At 31.1% G+C, this 16352-nt stretch overlaps 3 protein-coding genes across 10 annotated transcripts in view; 2 read left to right on the top strand and 1 right to left on the bottom strand.

The window, feature by feature from the left end:
* Positions 1-2239, top strand: part of Vha100-2 (V-type ATPase subunit a family protein Vha100-2) — a 37079-nt gene extending 34840 nt beyond the window's left edge. For all 7 annotated transcript variants that reach the window (XM_086910045.1, XM_086910041.1, XM_086910047.1 and 4 more), the window contains 2 exons: positions 131-519; positions 1114-2239. In XM_086910045.1, the coding sequence (XP_086766171.1) occupies positions 131-519; positions 1114-1210 (486 nt within the window). In that variant the 3' untranslated portion in view covers positions 1211-2239. The remainder of the gene's footprint in view (positions 1-130; positions 520-1113) is intronic.
* A 1071-nt stretch (positions 2240-3310) lies between these two features.
* Positions 3311-16352, top strand: part of superdeath (Suppressor of ER stress-induced death) — a 38449-nt gene continuing 25407 nt past the window's right edge. The window contains exon 1 of the mRNA XM_086910040.1: positions 3311-3432. The gene's annotated coding sequence lies outside the window, so the exon portion shown is untranslated. The remainder of the gene's footprint in view (positions 3433-16352) is intronic.
* Positions 7536-12681, bottom strand: LOC100869146 (organic cation transporter protein). Of its 2 annotated transcripts, XM_086910048.1 has the most exons (2): positions 10750-12681; positions 7536-10373 (listed from the first exon to the last, which is right to left on the bottom strand). In XM_086910048.1, the coding sequence occupies exons 1-2, from the start codon at positions 12350-12352 to the stop codon at positions 10339-10341; spliced, it is 1638 nt and encodes a 545-aa protein (XP_086766174.1). In that variant the 5' UTR covers positions 12353-12681; the 3' UTR covers positions 7536-10338. The 2 variants fall into 2 exon arrangements, with proteins under 2 accessions (XP_086766174.1, XP_012340860.3); XM_012485406.3 differs by lacking the exon at positions 7536-10373 and having other exon boundaries at positions 10652-12675.

The following is a 16352-nucleotide window of genomic DNA, read 5'->3' as shown; positions in this document are numbered from 1 at the left end:
TTGACGCACTTAAATATTTATTATCAGATTTTCATTAACAGAAGAATACACGCGATTAACGCGATTTTTATCGCAAAACTTTTACGTATTTTCGCTTTGTGATTAATTTTTTTTCCGTTCGTGTTTTCAGAGCGATGGAATCGCGTCCCAAGACATTGAGTTGCAAAGTAAAGGGTTGCAAAATAATCCGTCGACCAGCGATGCAACTGATGAACACGAGGACGAGTCGTTCGGCGAAGTAATGATACACCAGGCAATTCACACTATAGAATACGTTCTCTCAACGATATCACACACTGCCTCTTACCTACGTTTGTGGGCTTTGTCGTTGGCCCACGGACAACTTTCCGAAGTTTTGTGGTCAATGGTTCTACGTAAGGGTTTACTCGCTGCCGAGGGTAATTATGTGTCGGCCGTCATGCTATTTTTCGTGTTCGCCGCATGGGCCTCTTTCACCGTTGCCATTCTTGTCATGATGGAAGGCCTGTCAGCCTTCCTTCATACACTTCGGCTTCACTGGTACGTGGAAGAGAAAAAAGTTAAATGCCAATTCGATTCGTGTGCAGGGAATAGAACGATCGTGAAATATATTTTATTTTACACTCGCATGCAACGATTGGGACAATTTTCTATTTCTCTTAATTCTTTTTCAAGCGGACAAAACTCACGAAAGATTGATTTTTTCAGAATTAATGTAGATATTGATATTTTGTTCAAATAATATTTGTTGTTAATTTTCTTTTTTTTTTTTTTTTTCTAATATCTATCCTCAAACGTGTGTGATAAGGTTTATTTGAAATTATTCTTATTTATTATATGTCGTTAAAGAGTTACATTTGGCAAAGAATAAAGTGGAAGATAGTTATTTGTTTTTATATGTTTTACTTACTTTTCTCTATTTTATATTTTATATTAAAATAATATCAATTTAAATACGAAATATAAATGATTATGCAATATGAATAGTAGATATACAATAAGAATGACGAATGAAAATTTTATTTATTAAATATCACGATGAACATTTTAGTTTAAAATTTCCAGAAAGGTTTAGTTTATTTATTTTTTCCAAAAATATTTTTCACTTGTTCCTTGTTTCTTCTTTTCTTCCAGGGTGGAGTTTATGAGCAAATTCTACGATGGCCAAGGTTATCCATTTCAACCATTTTGTTTTAAATCTATTCTAGACGCCGAAGATTCCGAAGACTAGACTACTGCTGTGATCCTCAGCAATAATTATAATTAGATATATCTATCGTGTTAAAAACGGAAAGACTTGTTTTTATTTTATAAACAAATTAACAAATATCGAACGAATTATATACGAATTGGAAGGATATGTTTTTGAAAATTTTTAAACTAAGTATTTTTGACGAAAAAAATTTCTTTATACTTAACCAGATTGTGCTTACATAAAATATCATTGCAAGAGAAATTTTTAATCGAAGATATTTGTATCCTTTTACAATTCAAACAAGATAAATTGTTAGATAATACAAATTTGGTTAACAATATTCAATGTGTCGATTATAGAAATTTATAAATAAGACAAGCTTTTGACATCCTTTTTTTGGAAATTATAATATTCTTTTTTCAAATTTATCATTAATCGCTTTCGAAACTTATATCGTGTATTAATATTAATTTCCAGTGTTTTTTCTCGTTCGTAAAGAATATTATCCAAAAATTTATCACGTTAAACACGTTGACAAAATTTTATGTTTCATGGAATAATATTTCTAGTTTGTTTTGTTTGTAATAATTTTCTTTAACACACGATTAAAGACACATGAAAATTGTAAACCAGAAAAATAAAATTAGTAAGTTCCCCGAATTAAGAATACTATTCTCTGATTTGTTTTACATTAAACGAACATATCGTCGATAAGTACACATCTCGTTCATTCCATTCTTCATTATCGAAATGTGACACTACGATAAAAGTATAATATGATAATTTACCATATTATATCTGCATATTATTATACCGTGAGGAATGTAAAGAGAAAGAGAGGGAAGAAAATAAAGGAGAAGAAAAATAAAAATTTGAGAAGGATGGCGGGAATGTACATTCTATGTTACTAGAGTACAAATTATCGAGAGTGATTGCGAAAAGTATTCATCTTGAAACTAATAAGAAGTGGTGTCGTTAGAGATGTATCCAATATAGATATTAATGTAATATCTGAAAACAGTGCGATGCAAATATATATAAAAATATATTTTATCAATATCTTCACGTTGCATTGATTTAACTTTTATACATTTTCTGCTATTTCCTGTTCAAAAACTTTCAATCCAAAAACTTTCAATAAATATGGGGTAAATTCTCTTTGAAAAATTCAAAACACGACAATTATATTGATTCATATGAATACACATATGTTATTATCCAAAATATAATAGGTGAAATAAATTTACAAATATAGTGAAAGAATACAAAAGGATATGTGTTCGTTAAATTTATATAAGAAGATTTACAATTTTCAGAATGAAGAATAAACGTTGATATTTAGAACTTCAAATATTATTTTTGTTGTTTGAAGAATGTATTTTTTTTTTTTTTAGCGAATAGTAGTTTTTAGAAACATCCATGTTGTTCAAGCTTCGATGCTTTTAACCCTCCAATCATTCACCCCAGATTCTTTGATAGGCACCCTTCCTATACACTTGAAGGGTTGCTAATGAAACAGTGGAAGCCAGATGCTCGAAGCTTGCAGTTCCACCAATAGATAATCAAACGTATGTATTTTTCAGATTCCAATTTGTGCTTCATTTTTTTTCTTTCTTCTTTTTTTTTCTATTAATCAACAGCTTCTATTTCGAGAACTCGTTTACGTGGTACATAAAAACGAGATCATTTTGGTACTTCGTTTCCTAAAATTATACTTATTCTTCCCATCTTTTCCATTTCGTCCATTTCCTACACTGGTTATCACGAAATTTTAAATTCGATTCACAGGTTTCATGTAAAATTCCAATATAACTATCTATCAAAACCTTCCACTCCAAAAACAAAAAACCTCTTACTCTTTCTCTATTTCATTCATTCGATCGATCGTCATAAAATTTCGTATGAAATTGAATGTCCAAGAATTCCAAATACAGCCATCTCAAGACCGTCTACTCCAAAAGCAAAAAGAACGTGTCACCTCTTTATCCTTGGCCAATTCGTTCGTGCACTCGGTTGATCAGAGAAGCGAGAATTTGAATGGCTCCTCTCCGGTGGAAGGATGGAACGGAGAGGACTTTCCATCGGCATGGCATCGGGAGAAGCCCGAGGGAGTTGCGCGCGCTTGTGCAACGATTTTCCGCACCTCAATCGGCGAGCGTACGTTCAGTCGGTGTGACGCGTTCGTGAACGGTGCGCGGCCACCGCGCGCCTCTCATCCGTTTGCCGTGCCTCGACGCGTGTTTATCTCGGCCACACAGGTGAGTATACATTGTCACACGTGTGCACACGCACCATTTGATTCTCGCCGCAAATTCCATCGACCGGTGTCGTAATCCCGGATCCCCCTTTCACTCCGCATTCATCAATTTTCCGTGGAAAATTATTTTTGGCGCGAGTGTGCTCGATTTTACTCGAATTTTTAGTGGATTTGCAACTCGTGCAAGACGTTTCAGTGATCAAAGAAATGGGTTTTCAAACGAAGAAGACATTTTTTATCGCGTATTTCCGTAAATTTTTGTACGAATTCGAATTTGCTACGTTTTGTTGGTAAAAACGTGAAAGTTTCTTTAATACGAATTTATTGAAAATCGACGATTGAGTCGTCTTTATAAGGTATTCTAATATTTACAGTTTAGGATAATCTGATTAATAATAGTAGAAGTAATTTTGATGGAAAAATTCTTCGAGAGTGGTGGAACCAAAGTTTTTTTTTTTTTTTCGTGTTCTGAAATATAATTTCATTTGACATTATTTTTTTTTTTTAGCAGGGTGACACACAGACTGGTATTAAAATTTTTCTCTATCTTGTGAAACGAATTGGACGAAAAGCAAATGAAATTTTAACCGTTGATTTCGCCCCCTTGAATTTTGCTGAAATAAATTGCATCGTATATATATATATTTAATTCATTACGTTTTACGTATTCATAAAATTTTATTAAAAATAGAAGCCTGGTAATACAATTTGTTAAATGAATTTACATAAGTTATTTAGAATTTCTTCCATTTGAATATTTTATTTTTATATTATTATTTTTGAAGAAAAGAATTTCATCGAATTAATTTGAATTTAGTAAAATTAATTTTGTGTGATTTATATACGTCTCGAGAATTTTTAAATAAAGGAATCGATCTGAAATTATTTACCATATTAATTAGACGAATATAAATAAAAATAGGATGGTGTTTGAATATTAAATTTTATTTTTAACGGTATATAAATATGTGATTTTAATTTCACACGGTGGATATGACGCATATACTCGCGAATAAATAGAAATTTCTAAGTTTTGTTTAAGTTCTGTTTAGTCAACGTGTCCCGCATAATTAGCACGATAATCTTCGAAAGATATTGAGAATACGAATGAAATATGTTCCTTTTTTAACGAAATTTCATTTTAAAAATATTTCAACGATCATTTACTACTTCGTGCTACACTATTATTTCTTAAAACTGCAACGTTAAAAATTTTAAACAGCATAAAATGGAACATTAAATATTTTTAGAAAATAGATAATATTCTAATATTCTAAAAGATAACAATAAAATTCCAACACATAATATTATAATTAAAATAAATTAAAAATAGAATTTAACTCTTCTAATATTGAAATTTATTTATTAAAATTAGAATTATTTTACATTATTCTTATAATACACGTTACTAAATAAACTAAAATTTCAAGCACACCATGAATACATGTAAAAAAATAGAAATAAAAATTTCTGAGTTTTTTAAATAAATCAGATTTATTTCCACACATTTTAAAATTTCCTATGGATGCAAAATTTCCAATAGCACGACGATGTTAAACGATGAATGTAAGATAATCCTTCCTCGGATCCTGTATTTTATTATAACACAATCGAAATTCGAAATAAATTCAGGGAAATATTATCAGCGTTTGATATCGTGGACTTGGGTCGTTCACCTTTAAACAGATACTCCGGCGTGAGATACTGTAGGATTTTCATATACAGGGTGCAGCCAAAAATAATGGATCGAGAAGAGAGGATTTTCTATGTAGAAATTAATCGAAAATTAGTCGAAGGGAAATTTCTCTTGCTCCCCCGATTTCCACATCACTTCCTGCATCGTTGTACAATATTTTTCGTCGCACTTTGTATGCGTGCAATGAGATTATACAGTTCGAAGGAGCAAGTTAGACTTCCCAACTTGTCCTTTTGTGTATTAAACGTACGTGGATATATTGGATCATCGAATATGTTAAAATTATTATTATTTTTAATTATAGTGTTAGTTATAAAATTATAAGTTAATTAAAATTATAAATTATTTTGATAAAATCATTAGTACTATTTTTTAAACTTATTATTAAAGCTAGAGCAAATATTCTAGTTGAAAAATTGGTTGGAGTGTGCAATGCATTTCTGTGGAAAATGGGGAAGCTTGAAAGAAAAAAGCTTTGATTTGTTTTTGTTTCGTGTATTACAGAGTCAATTATTTAACGAATAATAATAGAACCGTCAATTTTTTTATTATTATTTTGCACAGTAATTGTGGATTCGTAAAATCCATCTTTTTATTTACATTTTTTATTATTTAAATAACATCCGTGTAAAATAACCACGAGAATGAAATTTCCACAATTTTCTACGACTTTTACCGTAATAAAAAAAAAAAGTTTACTTTATTGTTCTTCATTGTGATATCGTGTTGTTCTTATTAAGCTGTGAGAAGAAAATTATTCCTTTTTTCCCTTCATTTTTTATTTCTTTTTAATAAAATAGTTCCAACGCGTGAAATTTCACTAAAAAAAAAAAAAAAAAGGAAAGAAAGAAAGAAAGAAAGAACATATTTATTTTTATAGAGAATATTTTTCAAAGCTTTCATTCTTTTTCTTTTAACATATATTATTACGATTTATTGTTCTTACGCGACAAGGGAAAAGGGAAGGAAGAAGGAAATGGAATGGAAATATTTTTTTTATTATTTTTATTTAACTTGGGTGCAGTAGTTAATTTCGAATATCTCGTTATGGTAATTGCACACGTATCTCGTATCTATCGTATTTCAGTAATGCGTGATGTATCCTAACGTAAAATTGGCTTAATGTAACGCGAAGAAGTTTATAGTTACAGTAAAATATGTAATATGGCAATGTTGAATAGAGAGTAAAGCTTGAAACTTAATGACTTGTGCTTGCATAAGCTGTCATTCTTTCATTAACTTAATTGTTGGATTAATTCGTTGAAGTATAAACTCCATAAGATCGTGGTAATGTTTAAACGACAATTTTGATACTTTTCATAATTTAAGGAATTTTAAGTGAGTATAAGTTAGATTAAAACTAGAAATAATTTGAAATGTGAATACTATATGAATTTAAAGATAAGAAATAATTAAGAATATACGCAAGAAATAAACTTGCAAATTATTTTTAAATTATTTGGTTTACTATGAAAAAATATAGTAGAAATTAGAGGGTTAATAGAAAGTATAAAAATTGCTTTAATTAAAAAAAAAAAAGATGAGGTCTTTCTATTTGTCCTTTATGCATATTACTAAAATTTTTAATAACACAATAATATAATGAGATATAATAAAAGTTGGTTATATTAATCAAAGTCGTGCCATGTTTCAATTGAAATAATAGGGCACATTATATCTTTAAAAAGAAATTTTCAATATTGCGTATAAAGATTTTTAATATAAATTTATGATTAATGATTTTTCGATTTTTTTATAATTTCAGAATTCTTTCACGGTAGCAAAATAGAATAATAAAATAGTTTCGAATGTCATGAAAATTTCGACCTTTCAATTTATAATATATTCTATCGCGTTAGAATTAAATTAGTCAATTAAAATTTACATTTAGCACGCAAAGTATTTTCACGAATATCGAAATCAATATTTTTATACAGACATCGTTGCATGGTGCAAGAAATAATTGGTGCGTGTAATGAAAAAATATATATAATATCGTTAAAAAGAAAGAATTTTTATTAGTATCTTAATATTCTACTAAAGGAATAAGCAGAAATAATTTTCTTCTCCAATCGAATTGTTAATCAATTTCTGACACTTTTTTTGAAAATTAATAAAAAGAAGAATAATTCTCAATGAATGGAATTAATAGTTCTATTAAATGAATGATTTATAAAATATTAGGATATTACAATAAATATTAAGCAATTTTGATCGTAATTTTAATTTTAATTTCTCAAATTCTTTGAAAAATTTTGGATTGGCCAGTTTAGTATATTTTTTTCATATCTTTGTGTTTTTATTTCGTACGATTTATTAATAAAATATAATTTTTGAATATTTACACCTTTTTTCAAAGATATTCTTGATATGATAATAAGTACATAGGAAAATAAAAAATAAAAAGATTTTATGTTAACATTTATAACATTTATTAATAATATCAACATAATTAATAACATTGATTATAAACATCATATCTTGTTTTGTTATAAACAATTTCTCGCACGAAAAATAAAGTAATTTAACAAAGCGAAAATTATATAATATGTATTACAAACACAAATGATAGAACACAAATATTTCGGAATAACATAGATAGAAATACATAGAAATAGAAGAAACTTCTCTTAGCCTAAATAATTATAACGTATAATATATTTTTAAGAAGTACGATAAAACGATTATTATATTTTACCGATAAATATTTTAATAATAAAATGTAAATATTTCTTACCAATGAAATATCCATTAGGAAGGAAACTGTGCGATTGCAGTTATAATTTTTGTATGTAATTAATTATGTACAGTTCCTATTTATAAAAAAATCTTTGTATATTTTGTCTCAAGAATTTTTATATTCTTGATCATCGATTTTAAAAATATAAATATAAATTTGCAAAAAACTCGTAAAAAAAAAATAGTAATCCAAATCAATCGAGACACGAGACTTTTATTTTGCATTCATAATTTTAATTTTACCATTATTACAATTATATTACTCTAGAAATAAATTTTTATATAAACTTTATTTTTATATAAACGAGGGATATATATATTCATGGAATTTTTTAAATCTTGTCAATAAATGATATTATATTTTTAGCGAATCGTCTTTATTAAGGAGTGAAGCATAAAACGTGATTGAATTGCAGAAGAAAATACTTTCCTCTTGAACATGTGTATAAGAATCGGAGCACAAGTTCAACTTTATCGATGAGAACGTGACATAGATGATGATAAAAATCCTTCTGCTTACTATGTACGTATGCGCTTTTCAATATACGTAGAAAGCGTACTACATAGATGTGTACAAAGAAAGAGATCAGTAGTCCATGACCTAGACCTTCCTCAATGGATCACGAGTGTAGAAGGGAAAGAAGAAAAGTTTTTCTTTTTCGAATGATACTTTTCAATTGTTTCGCAAAATTAAGAGCAAGAGACGTGACGTTTTACATCTATGAAAAACGGGCGTATAAATCAGAGTGATTTTTAATTAAAATGGGATAATAATTTTTTGGAAAAAAAAAAAATAAATAAAAAATGGTTATATGATAATATTTTCTTGCAATTCGTGTAAAATTTAAAAGTAAAGCAAGATTTTTGTGCAAATAATTATGTCACAAATTAATTATTTATATGTTATGTTTGTAGTTTTAATAATTTCACATATTTTATCTGAACACGTTCGATGATTGAAATGGCATGAATGCAATGAGGCAACTGGATAGTTACACGATTATGCAAGAATACTTTTTCAATGTAGTAGCATTCGAAAACTTTTTCTGTTTCTTACGAAATCTATTTTCGTAATGAGAGAACAATAAGAAAAATTAATTTTAGAGTTCGGAGAATAAAATAAGGTTGAATCGTTATTTTTAAAAATTAAAATTTTAAAATATTCTAATTGAAATTGTTCTAATCATGTGATAACAATATATAACAACATAACATAATAGAATTAGTAACAAGAATTAATATATATTACTTGTTTTTAAATTATGGATCTTGTAACGAATAAAAATTTTTTACAGATACGTGCATATATTATTTATAGAAGAAGTTACATAAGTGTGTTATAATTACGCAATAGTCTTAAAGGTAATTCAGTTTCGTTATTTATAGTGTGTAATAACAGGAAAAAACTTATTATGAGCAATAAAATTTTTTTAAAAAGAAAGAGAAATAATAATACATAATAAGAAAATGAATAGTGAAAAATATTTGTTTTTAGTAAATAATTTATTAAGATACTTTATTATTTAAAAGACAATTTATTATTTAGAAATTCATCATCTTGTTGCTCATGCTGCTTATAAATATCGTATTTGTAAATATTTTAGAAAAATACTCTGTGTTTGATGAAAAAATATATATTTTACATTCGACAAAGATGAAGACTTATTATTGAAAATTTAACAAGTGTATGAAAAATGATCGCGTATTAAATTGCTTATCGAGTTATTTATTCTTGCCAAAAATTGTTATTATTTACATTTGCAAGATAATAAAAAAATATAATTTCTCCTTATTCAATCTTATTCAATCTTATTATCATAGGTACGTTTGAAAACGTTGAAAATTAAGTTTTAAAAATTTTTATCTATTTTATATTATAAGTGTACAGATATTCGATGAAGTATTTTCCAAAGAATCTTTCGTAAAAAGACTTTGATTTGAACAATTTCTAGAAATTTCAGTCTTTCTAGTAATTTTCTTTCCAGATGCATACATTTCTTTTTAAGAACAATAAATTCTTTGTCACTCTATCTTTTCTCACACCAAATAGAAAATAGAGTAGGAACAATGGCCTTTTGTTAAATCCTTTTAAATATATTCGTTGCATACTATTCGAGTCATTACCTATATTTATCATGCGCGTGATAAATGTAAAAAATGTATAATTATAAATCGCAAAGTTTTAAGAGAATATTCGTAACAATATTCGCGTCAAATTTATCGAATAGAATTTACTCGTATATTATTTCTTCAACAATGAATGTACTAGTAAATAGAAATAATCATAAAAATTGTACGATTATTATATACGGAAAAAACTTGCCTCTGCTTCTAGATTTACCGTGGAAAAGATAAGTAAAATTAATGTTTCACGTATCGCAATATTCTTCAATTTTCTTTTTTCTTTTTTTTTCTTTTTTTCGAAAATTGCACACAGCACATAACAACAGCATAACAACAAACATTTGCACGTCAAACAATCGCCGTATTAACGCTGCGGAATTTTTCTGTAACAAAATAATTAAAAGAAAAACATTTCAAATTGAACTATTGCATTCGAAGCAAAATAATAAACGCGCGGTTTAAACAATGGCCGTTGCATCATTTGCACGACTGGATTTCTCCAATTGCAATTACGAAAATCCAGAAATTCAGTAGACACGAATTCGAAGTCGAAACGAATTTTTTCACGAATAATAATAACAAAGAAAAAAAGAAAAAAAAATAATAATAATAATTCTTTTACGTTTTCGAAATTTTTCCCTCCCTCCCACCACGTTATATTTCAAGAGGAATATTCCCTAGCGTTTTCACCCTGATTCAACCTCTCCTTCTCGTCCTTCTCCGTCAATTGATTCAACTTAACTTCGTAAGTAGACCTGCCTTTTCTATCCGAGCCGAAACACGTGGCGAAACAGGTGTCGTCTCTGCCGAAATTCTCCCCGTCCTCTATGGTCTCGGGCATCGGTTGGTTCACGGTCTCGGGCAGATACATGGACAGGAAACCGGAAACAAGGGCGACGAAACCGAAGAGAACGGCGGGTACTTTGGGGTCCAACGAGTCCAACAGCATTATGGCGGGTGTCAAAGTGCCGCTGAGACGGGCGCACATCGATCCTATCCCCAAAGCGGTGTTCCTCACCACGGTGGGGAACAGCTCGGCCGTGTAATTATAAATAACGGCGAACGAGCCCGATATGTTCGACTTGCCGAACAGAACGATGCCCACGATCGCCGTCCTGGCCAAATCCGAGCCGGCGGGTATCAGCGAGGCTGTTATGCAACACACTCCGCCGATCAACATGAACGAGGTGACCATGCACCTTCTCCCTGCCCGATCCATCAGGAAACAGGTCATCACGTAGGTGGGCAGCTCGACCAGGCCGCTGAGGAACAGCATGAGGAAGGGATTGCCGACCAGGTTGCCCGCGTTCAAAGACAGGCCGTAATAGACGATCGAGTTGGCGAACCAATTCAGGCAAACGTTCAACGTCTTCTTGCGGAGATTGGGCGTCTTGAACAAGTCCAACGCCCCGTAAGACCGCTCCCTTCGATACGCCTGCCCTGATCCGCCCATCTTGCCCTGATCCCCGATCAATTTCGCCGCGTCCACGTCCACGTCGACACCGTTCATCCTCAAACCCCTCTGCACGATCGCGAGCGCCTCCGTGACGCGGCCCTGGGCCCACAGCCACCTGGGCGACTCGTCCATCAGCCACCAGTGGCCCACCAACAGGCCGCTGTGAAGCCCGTACACGATCTGCAACCACATACGATCCTTGATCACGGCTCCCCAGATCGCGACCAGCATGAAACCGACGGCGAACGCCAGCTGGAACATTATCCCGCACACGGTCCTCTTCGTAGCGCCGACCAGCTCCATGCTGAGGACGAATCCTGTTATGTAGGCGCCCGCCGAGCCGAAGATCCCGTACAGGAATCTGAACGCGAGGAACAGGTGGTAGTTGTCCACGAACGCGACCGAAACTCCTAGAACGAGTTGGGCGATCGCCGACACGTAGAATATTATCTTTCTGCCGTATTTGTCGGCCAGGCTGCCCAACGTGACCGCCCCGATGAACACGCCGAACATGTAGGAGGATTGGGCCAGGGCGCCCATCCATCTCCGCGAGCAGACAAAGTTCCACTCCATGCCGCGGGACGATTGGAAGTATTGGGTGTCGTACGTCCACGAATCGCACTCCTTGATCGAGTTGCTCGCGTCTAAGTAGTAGCACGCGTCGATCGCTCGGGGAACATTTTCCCCGCTCGAATTGCCGATCACGGTGAGATTGTCCACGAGAGTGATGGCCTCGGGCACGTTGCACTCGTGGGGTGGCACCGCGGCCACTGTCAACAGTGTCAGCATGTGCAGACCGGCCGTCAACGCGCCCAGAATGTGCAGAGAGAACTGCCAGAATTGATATTTACCGAATTCCCCGAGATGGCTCATCAATTCCTCCAGATTATTGTCCACGCTCGCCATTTCTCCCTCCCTCCTTTCAATCTTGGAACAACTCGTTTCTGTTATTTATTTATTTATCGAGACAATATTGTTCTTCAGATCGAGATCACCTTTGTCGATTCCAGCCTGGACATTCTCGTAGTTTTCGGATATCGTATTTCCTAATTTCTTCTTTCTTAATTGTTTGGGAAGAAAGGAACGTTGCACTTTAAACCCACTAATTTCGTTAATTTCGACGCGAATCGATCGTTGAAAGTTAATCGAGAGACGAATCGCTGGTTGCAATGTTGAAATGGAATGGAATCGCGTGAAGATACTGAACTGTACTGTTCTAATGCTCACGGAGAACTGGATAACCGTGAGTGGAACTCACTGTGGCCAGAACGAAGTGAACCGAGCGAAGCGGATTGTACTGTCCGTTGGAGAATGCGTTGGATTTATTTTTTACAAAATTTGCGGTCGTCCTCGCACCGTTACCGCTTTTATTTTCCTCCTCAGATTTTCTTCTTGAGATACCGATTCTGCGAATTTTATCTGCTGATATGGCTCGATACGGCTCGAAAGTAGGTTCTGAAAATAAAAGCGAAACAATTATCAATGTTGTTGGTAATAAATCTTCGAACAAGATTTCATTAATAATTCGATTATAATATTATATTAATAAATTATTCTGGAAGATTACAAATTTGTTGGATTTTTGTTAGAATTAATCATCTTTTTGTTAGAATTTACATCTAATTGTAAATACGGAAAAGTGATTCGAACAATATGGAATAAGTTCAATGAGTAACGTGAAAATTGTGAATATTATTTTTAAAATAGATCTTCGATAATTATTCTGAAAAATGTAAAAAAAAAAAAAATTAGTTCGTGCATTGAAAGGTTAACGCCTTTCACGTGTACTTATTTCTTTCGAGTTGAACATTTAAGTATAAGTTTTGTTTCACTTGGAAGGATGGGGTAAAACTGACTAACCTTCGATTGATTGAAATGGGAGAGTAAACGGTATTTAAGTAATATATTTACTGAATCTATCAACTTCTGTAACGTGATAAATATGACGTGCTATTATCGCGTGGATTGATTCAAGAAATTATAGATATTATACGTAAAAAAATAGGTCGAGAAAATATAATATAAGTGATAAAATATAGAATAAAATTATAATATTCGCTATTATTAATAAAACATTCAAATATCGAGGTAAATTTTTAAAAATGATTTAGGATCTCTCTGATAATTCTTTCCTTCTTAAAATATTATTTTATCGTTATATGATGTTTCAAATTATGTCTCAAAACAATTTATTAATTAATTTTGATGTAAGATATATTTACTCTAGCGCTCAAAGACAGCACTTTGTCTTTTCCAAAGTGACCACATACCACAAATAGACAATTGGTTCATCCAATAAGACAATACATAGATATTATAATATCTAGGCGGAAGTGGTCGAGTGTATATTATTAATAAATTGTTAGATAGCCTTATTGTGTCTTATTTTTAATTCTAGATTTATTAATTTTTTCCCATGAATTTATAAACAATTTTTGATCTCACATTTTCCTTCTAGTTTCTTCTTATCGATACGAATTTGTTTACTACTAAATTTATACGAGATATTGCCAAAAAGAGAAGTAAGTTTTTTCTTTGTTGATACGAATTACTGATTTTTGTTTACACTAAATTTGCAAAATAACAGAAGAAGGAAAAAAATATTATTAGACATTATTCGTTATCATCGATAACTTTTACTTAAAATCTTAAACTATATATGAAAATTTACAAACTTAACTTTTATTTTTCCACGACGAAATAACTACTGTCCACCACCAATATTTTTTTTCGATCACTTTTAAACAATATTTCACTATATTTTATCTTACATTTCGTTTTCTATTTATTTATTATTTTTATATTATTTTACACTATTAATTTATTTATGCAGATATTATATTTCTCTCTCTATTCTCGAATGAAACATTACACTGCAAAATAAGTTTTGAAACCGCTCGCAGCACGTGCAGTATCAAACTGAAAGCGGTGTTCTCATAATAATCTTGACATGCTTGTACGCTCGATGCCTTATCGTTGGTGTATACCAAAGATGGATACGCGATAGTTTGATTATCCTTGCTTGTTTCGAATTAGATCCCTTAACTTTATAGCTTTTTTTTTTTTTTTTTCTTAGATAAGCTTCGATACATTCGAAATTAAAAGAATCCACTCGTAACGATATACACCTACTGTTACTTATTCTCTGGCCAAAGAATGTATGTGACTTTCCTTTCTACAGCATGACCTTTCTTCGCTTCGCTCTGAGAATTGCTATTAATATATAGGGTGTTTATTGTAACAGCCGATTGATTAAAATTTATTTGTGAGAAGTAACAAGCGTTTTTTTAAAATAATTCTTCTTTCGCAAAGAAGAAAAAAGATTGTGATACAAGGTGAAATTCTGTTTCTATTTTCATTTGGATGAATGGCGTGTGAAATATCATGCGAGTTGTGTTAATTTTTTTTAATAGTAAATTTAAAGTCACATTTATAATGATATTTTTGATTTATTATATCTGCAATTTTTGTATTTATCGTATTGGATAAATTTTTCAAAAAATTATGTTTCGACGATATAAATTTTAACGATAAATATATAATATATTTATTACAACGTATATGAAATAAGCATGGAATAATAAATTTTAATTAACTCAAACTCGATGCAAAGACTTTCACTTCAATGATTGTACTTCCAGCAACTCTACTCAACTAACTTGGATACACATCTTTCACGCGAGTATAGAGTGTGTTCAAAAATCGTGACACGAGGCGAGGAGGGATCATTTCTTTGTACAAAAATAAATCAAAGAGAATGGCAATTTTCGAGAAAATCGATTGTAAAATTTCATTAATCGTGCAGTATTTTTAAATGCATTTTTCCTAAAAGATAAAATTATTCTTAAATCTTGTTTCGAGCAATATTATCTGCCTTATTTTTAATACAAATTATACATTTTGAGGAATTATAGATATCATTATTAACACTTTTGCGATAATGTATTACTTTGTATAAATAACAAATATATATGCAATGAATCAATTAATTTGAAACAAAATTAGCAAATATGTACTTTAAATATGTAAAGAACATATAGAAAATATATCTGTGAATCACTTTTTGCAATTATTAATAAAAAAAAAAATTATTCACATCTTTGAATCAAATACACCAATCACTCTTCGTTTCAAACGAAAAACATCGTTTTTGCATTTCGTGACTTAATTTCGTTTGGTTTTTTTTCACCTCACAGTTCACAAGTGTGTTGCCACTGCGAAAATTTCTCCTTTTTTTGCAACCACGCGCAATACTTTTTTTTTCCATTCGATATCCCAGAAATGAACTGAGTCGTACACGATGATCGTTTTATCTCTTATGAGAATGCAAGAGAACCGTTTAATCGCATTGAAATTATATACGGTGAACCTGCGTGCTAGAATGAGTTATTCCATTGTCCTCTCCGTATGAATTATCATTTTGATGATGTACAATATCGTTCACAAGTATCGAAATTTTTTGCAACAATGTCGGTGAATTTTATCAAACAAATTAATCCCTCGTGATATTTTTAATTGCCTTTTCAACTAACTTAAAGATTGGCGCGTTAACTCTTCGTTGTTTTGCTTGCTCATCGTCACATGTATAATATCGAAAAATTATTATCAGTGAAGAGCAAAAGTTTTCGTATATAAAGAAATTTATCTTATAATTCAAAAAATTCTTCGTCGACAGGAAATTTCTTCGAGAGGATGAAATCAACAAAGTTTCAGCAACTTTTCGTGTTTTCAATACAATTTTTTTCCAGGAATTAAATTATTATTCGAAATTAATAAAGAGATAAATTTTAACAAAGAACGTTACGTAATTTAAAAATTTTGTCGTGTCTAGTATCATTTAAGGAATTAATAGAAAATGAAAACGAACTTGGAAAGTTGATTTCACTTTCTTAAAGTGAAATTTCCC

Source organism: Apis florea, unplaced genomic scaffold (assembly GCF_048593485.1).
Source record: "Apis florea isolate Af1SG1 unplaced genomic scaffold, ASM4859348v1 contig_3170_pilon, whole genome shotgun sequence".
NCBI classification, from domain to species: domain Eukaryota; kingdom Metazoa; phylum Arthropoda; class Insecta; order Hymenoptera; family Apidae; genus Apis; species Apis florea.
The sequence above is the reverse complement of the archived record's forward strand: the minus strand, read 5'-3'. Positions and strand labels throughout refer to the sequence as shown.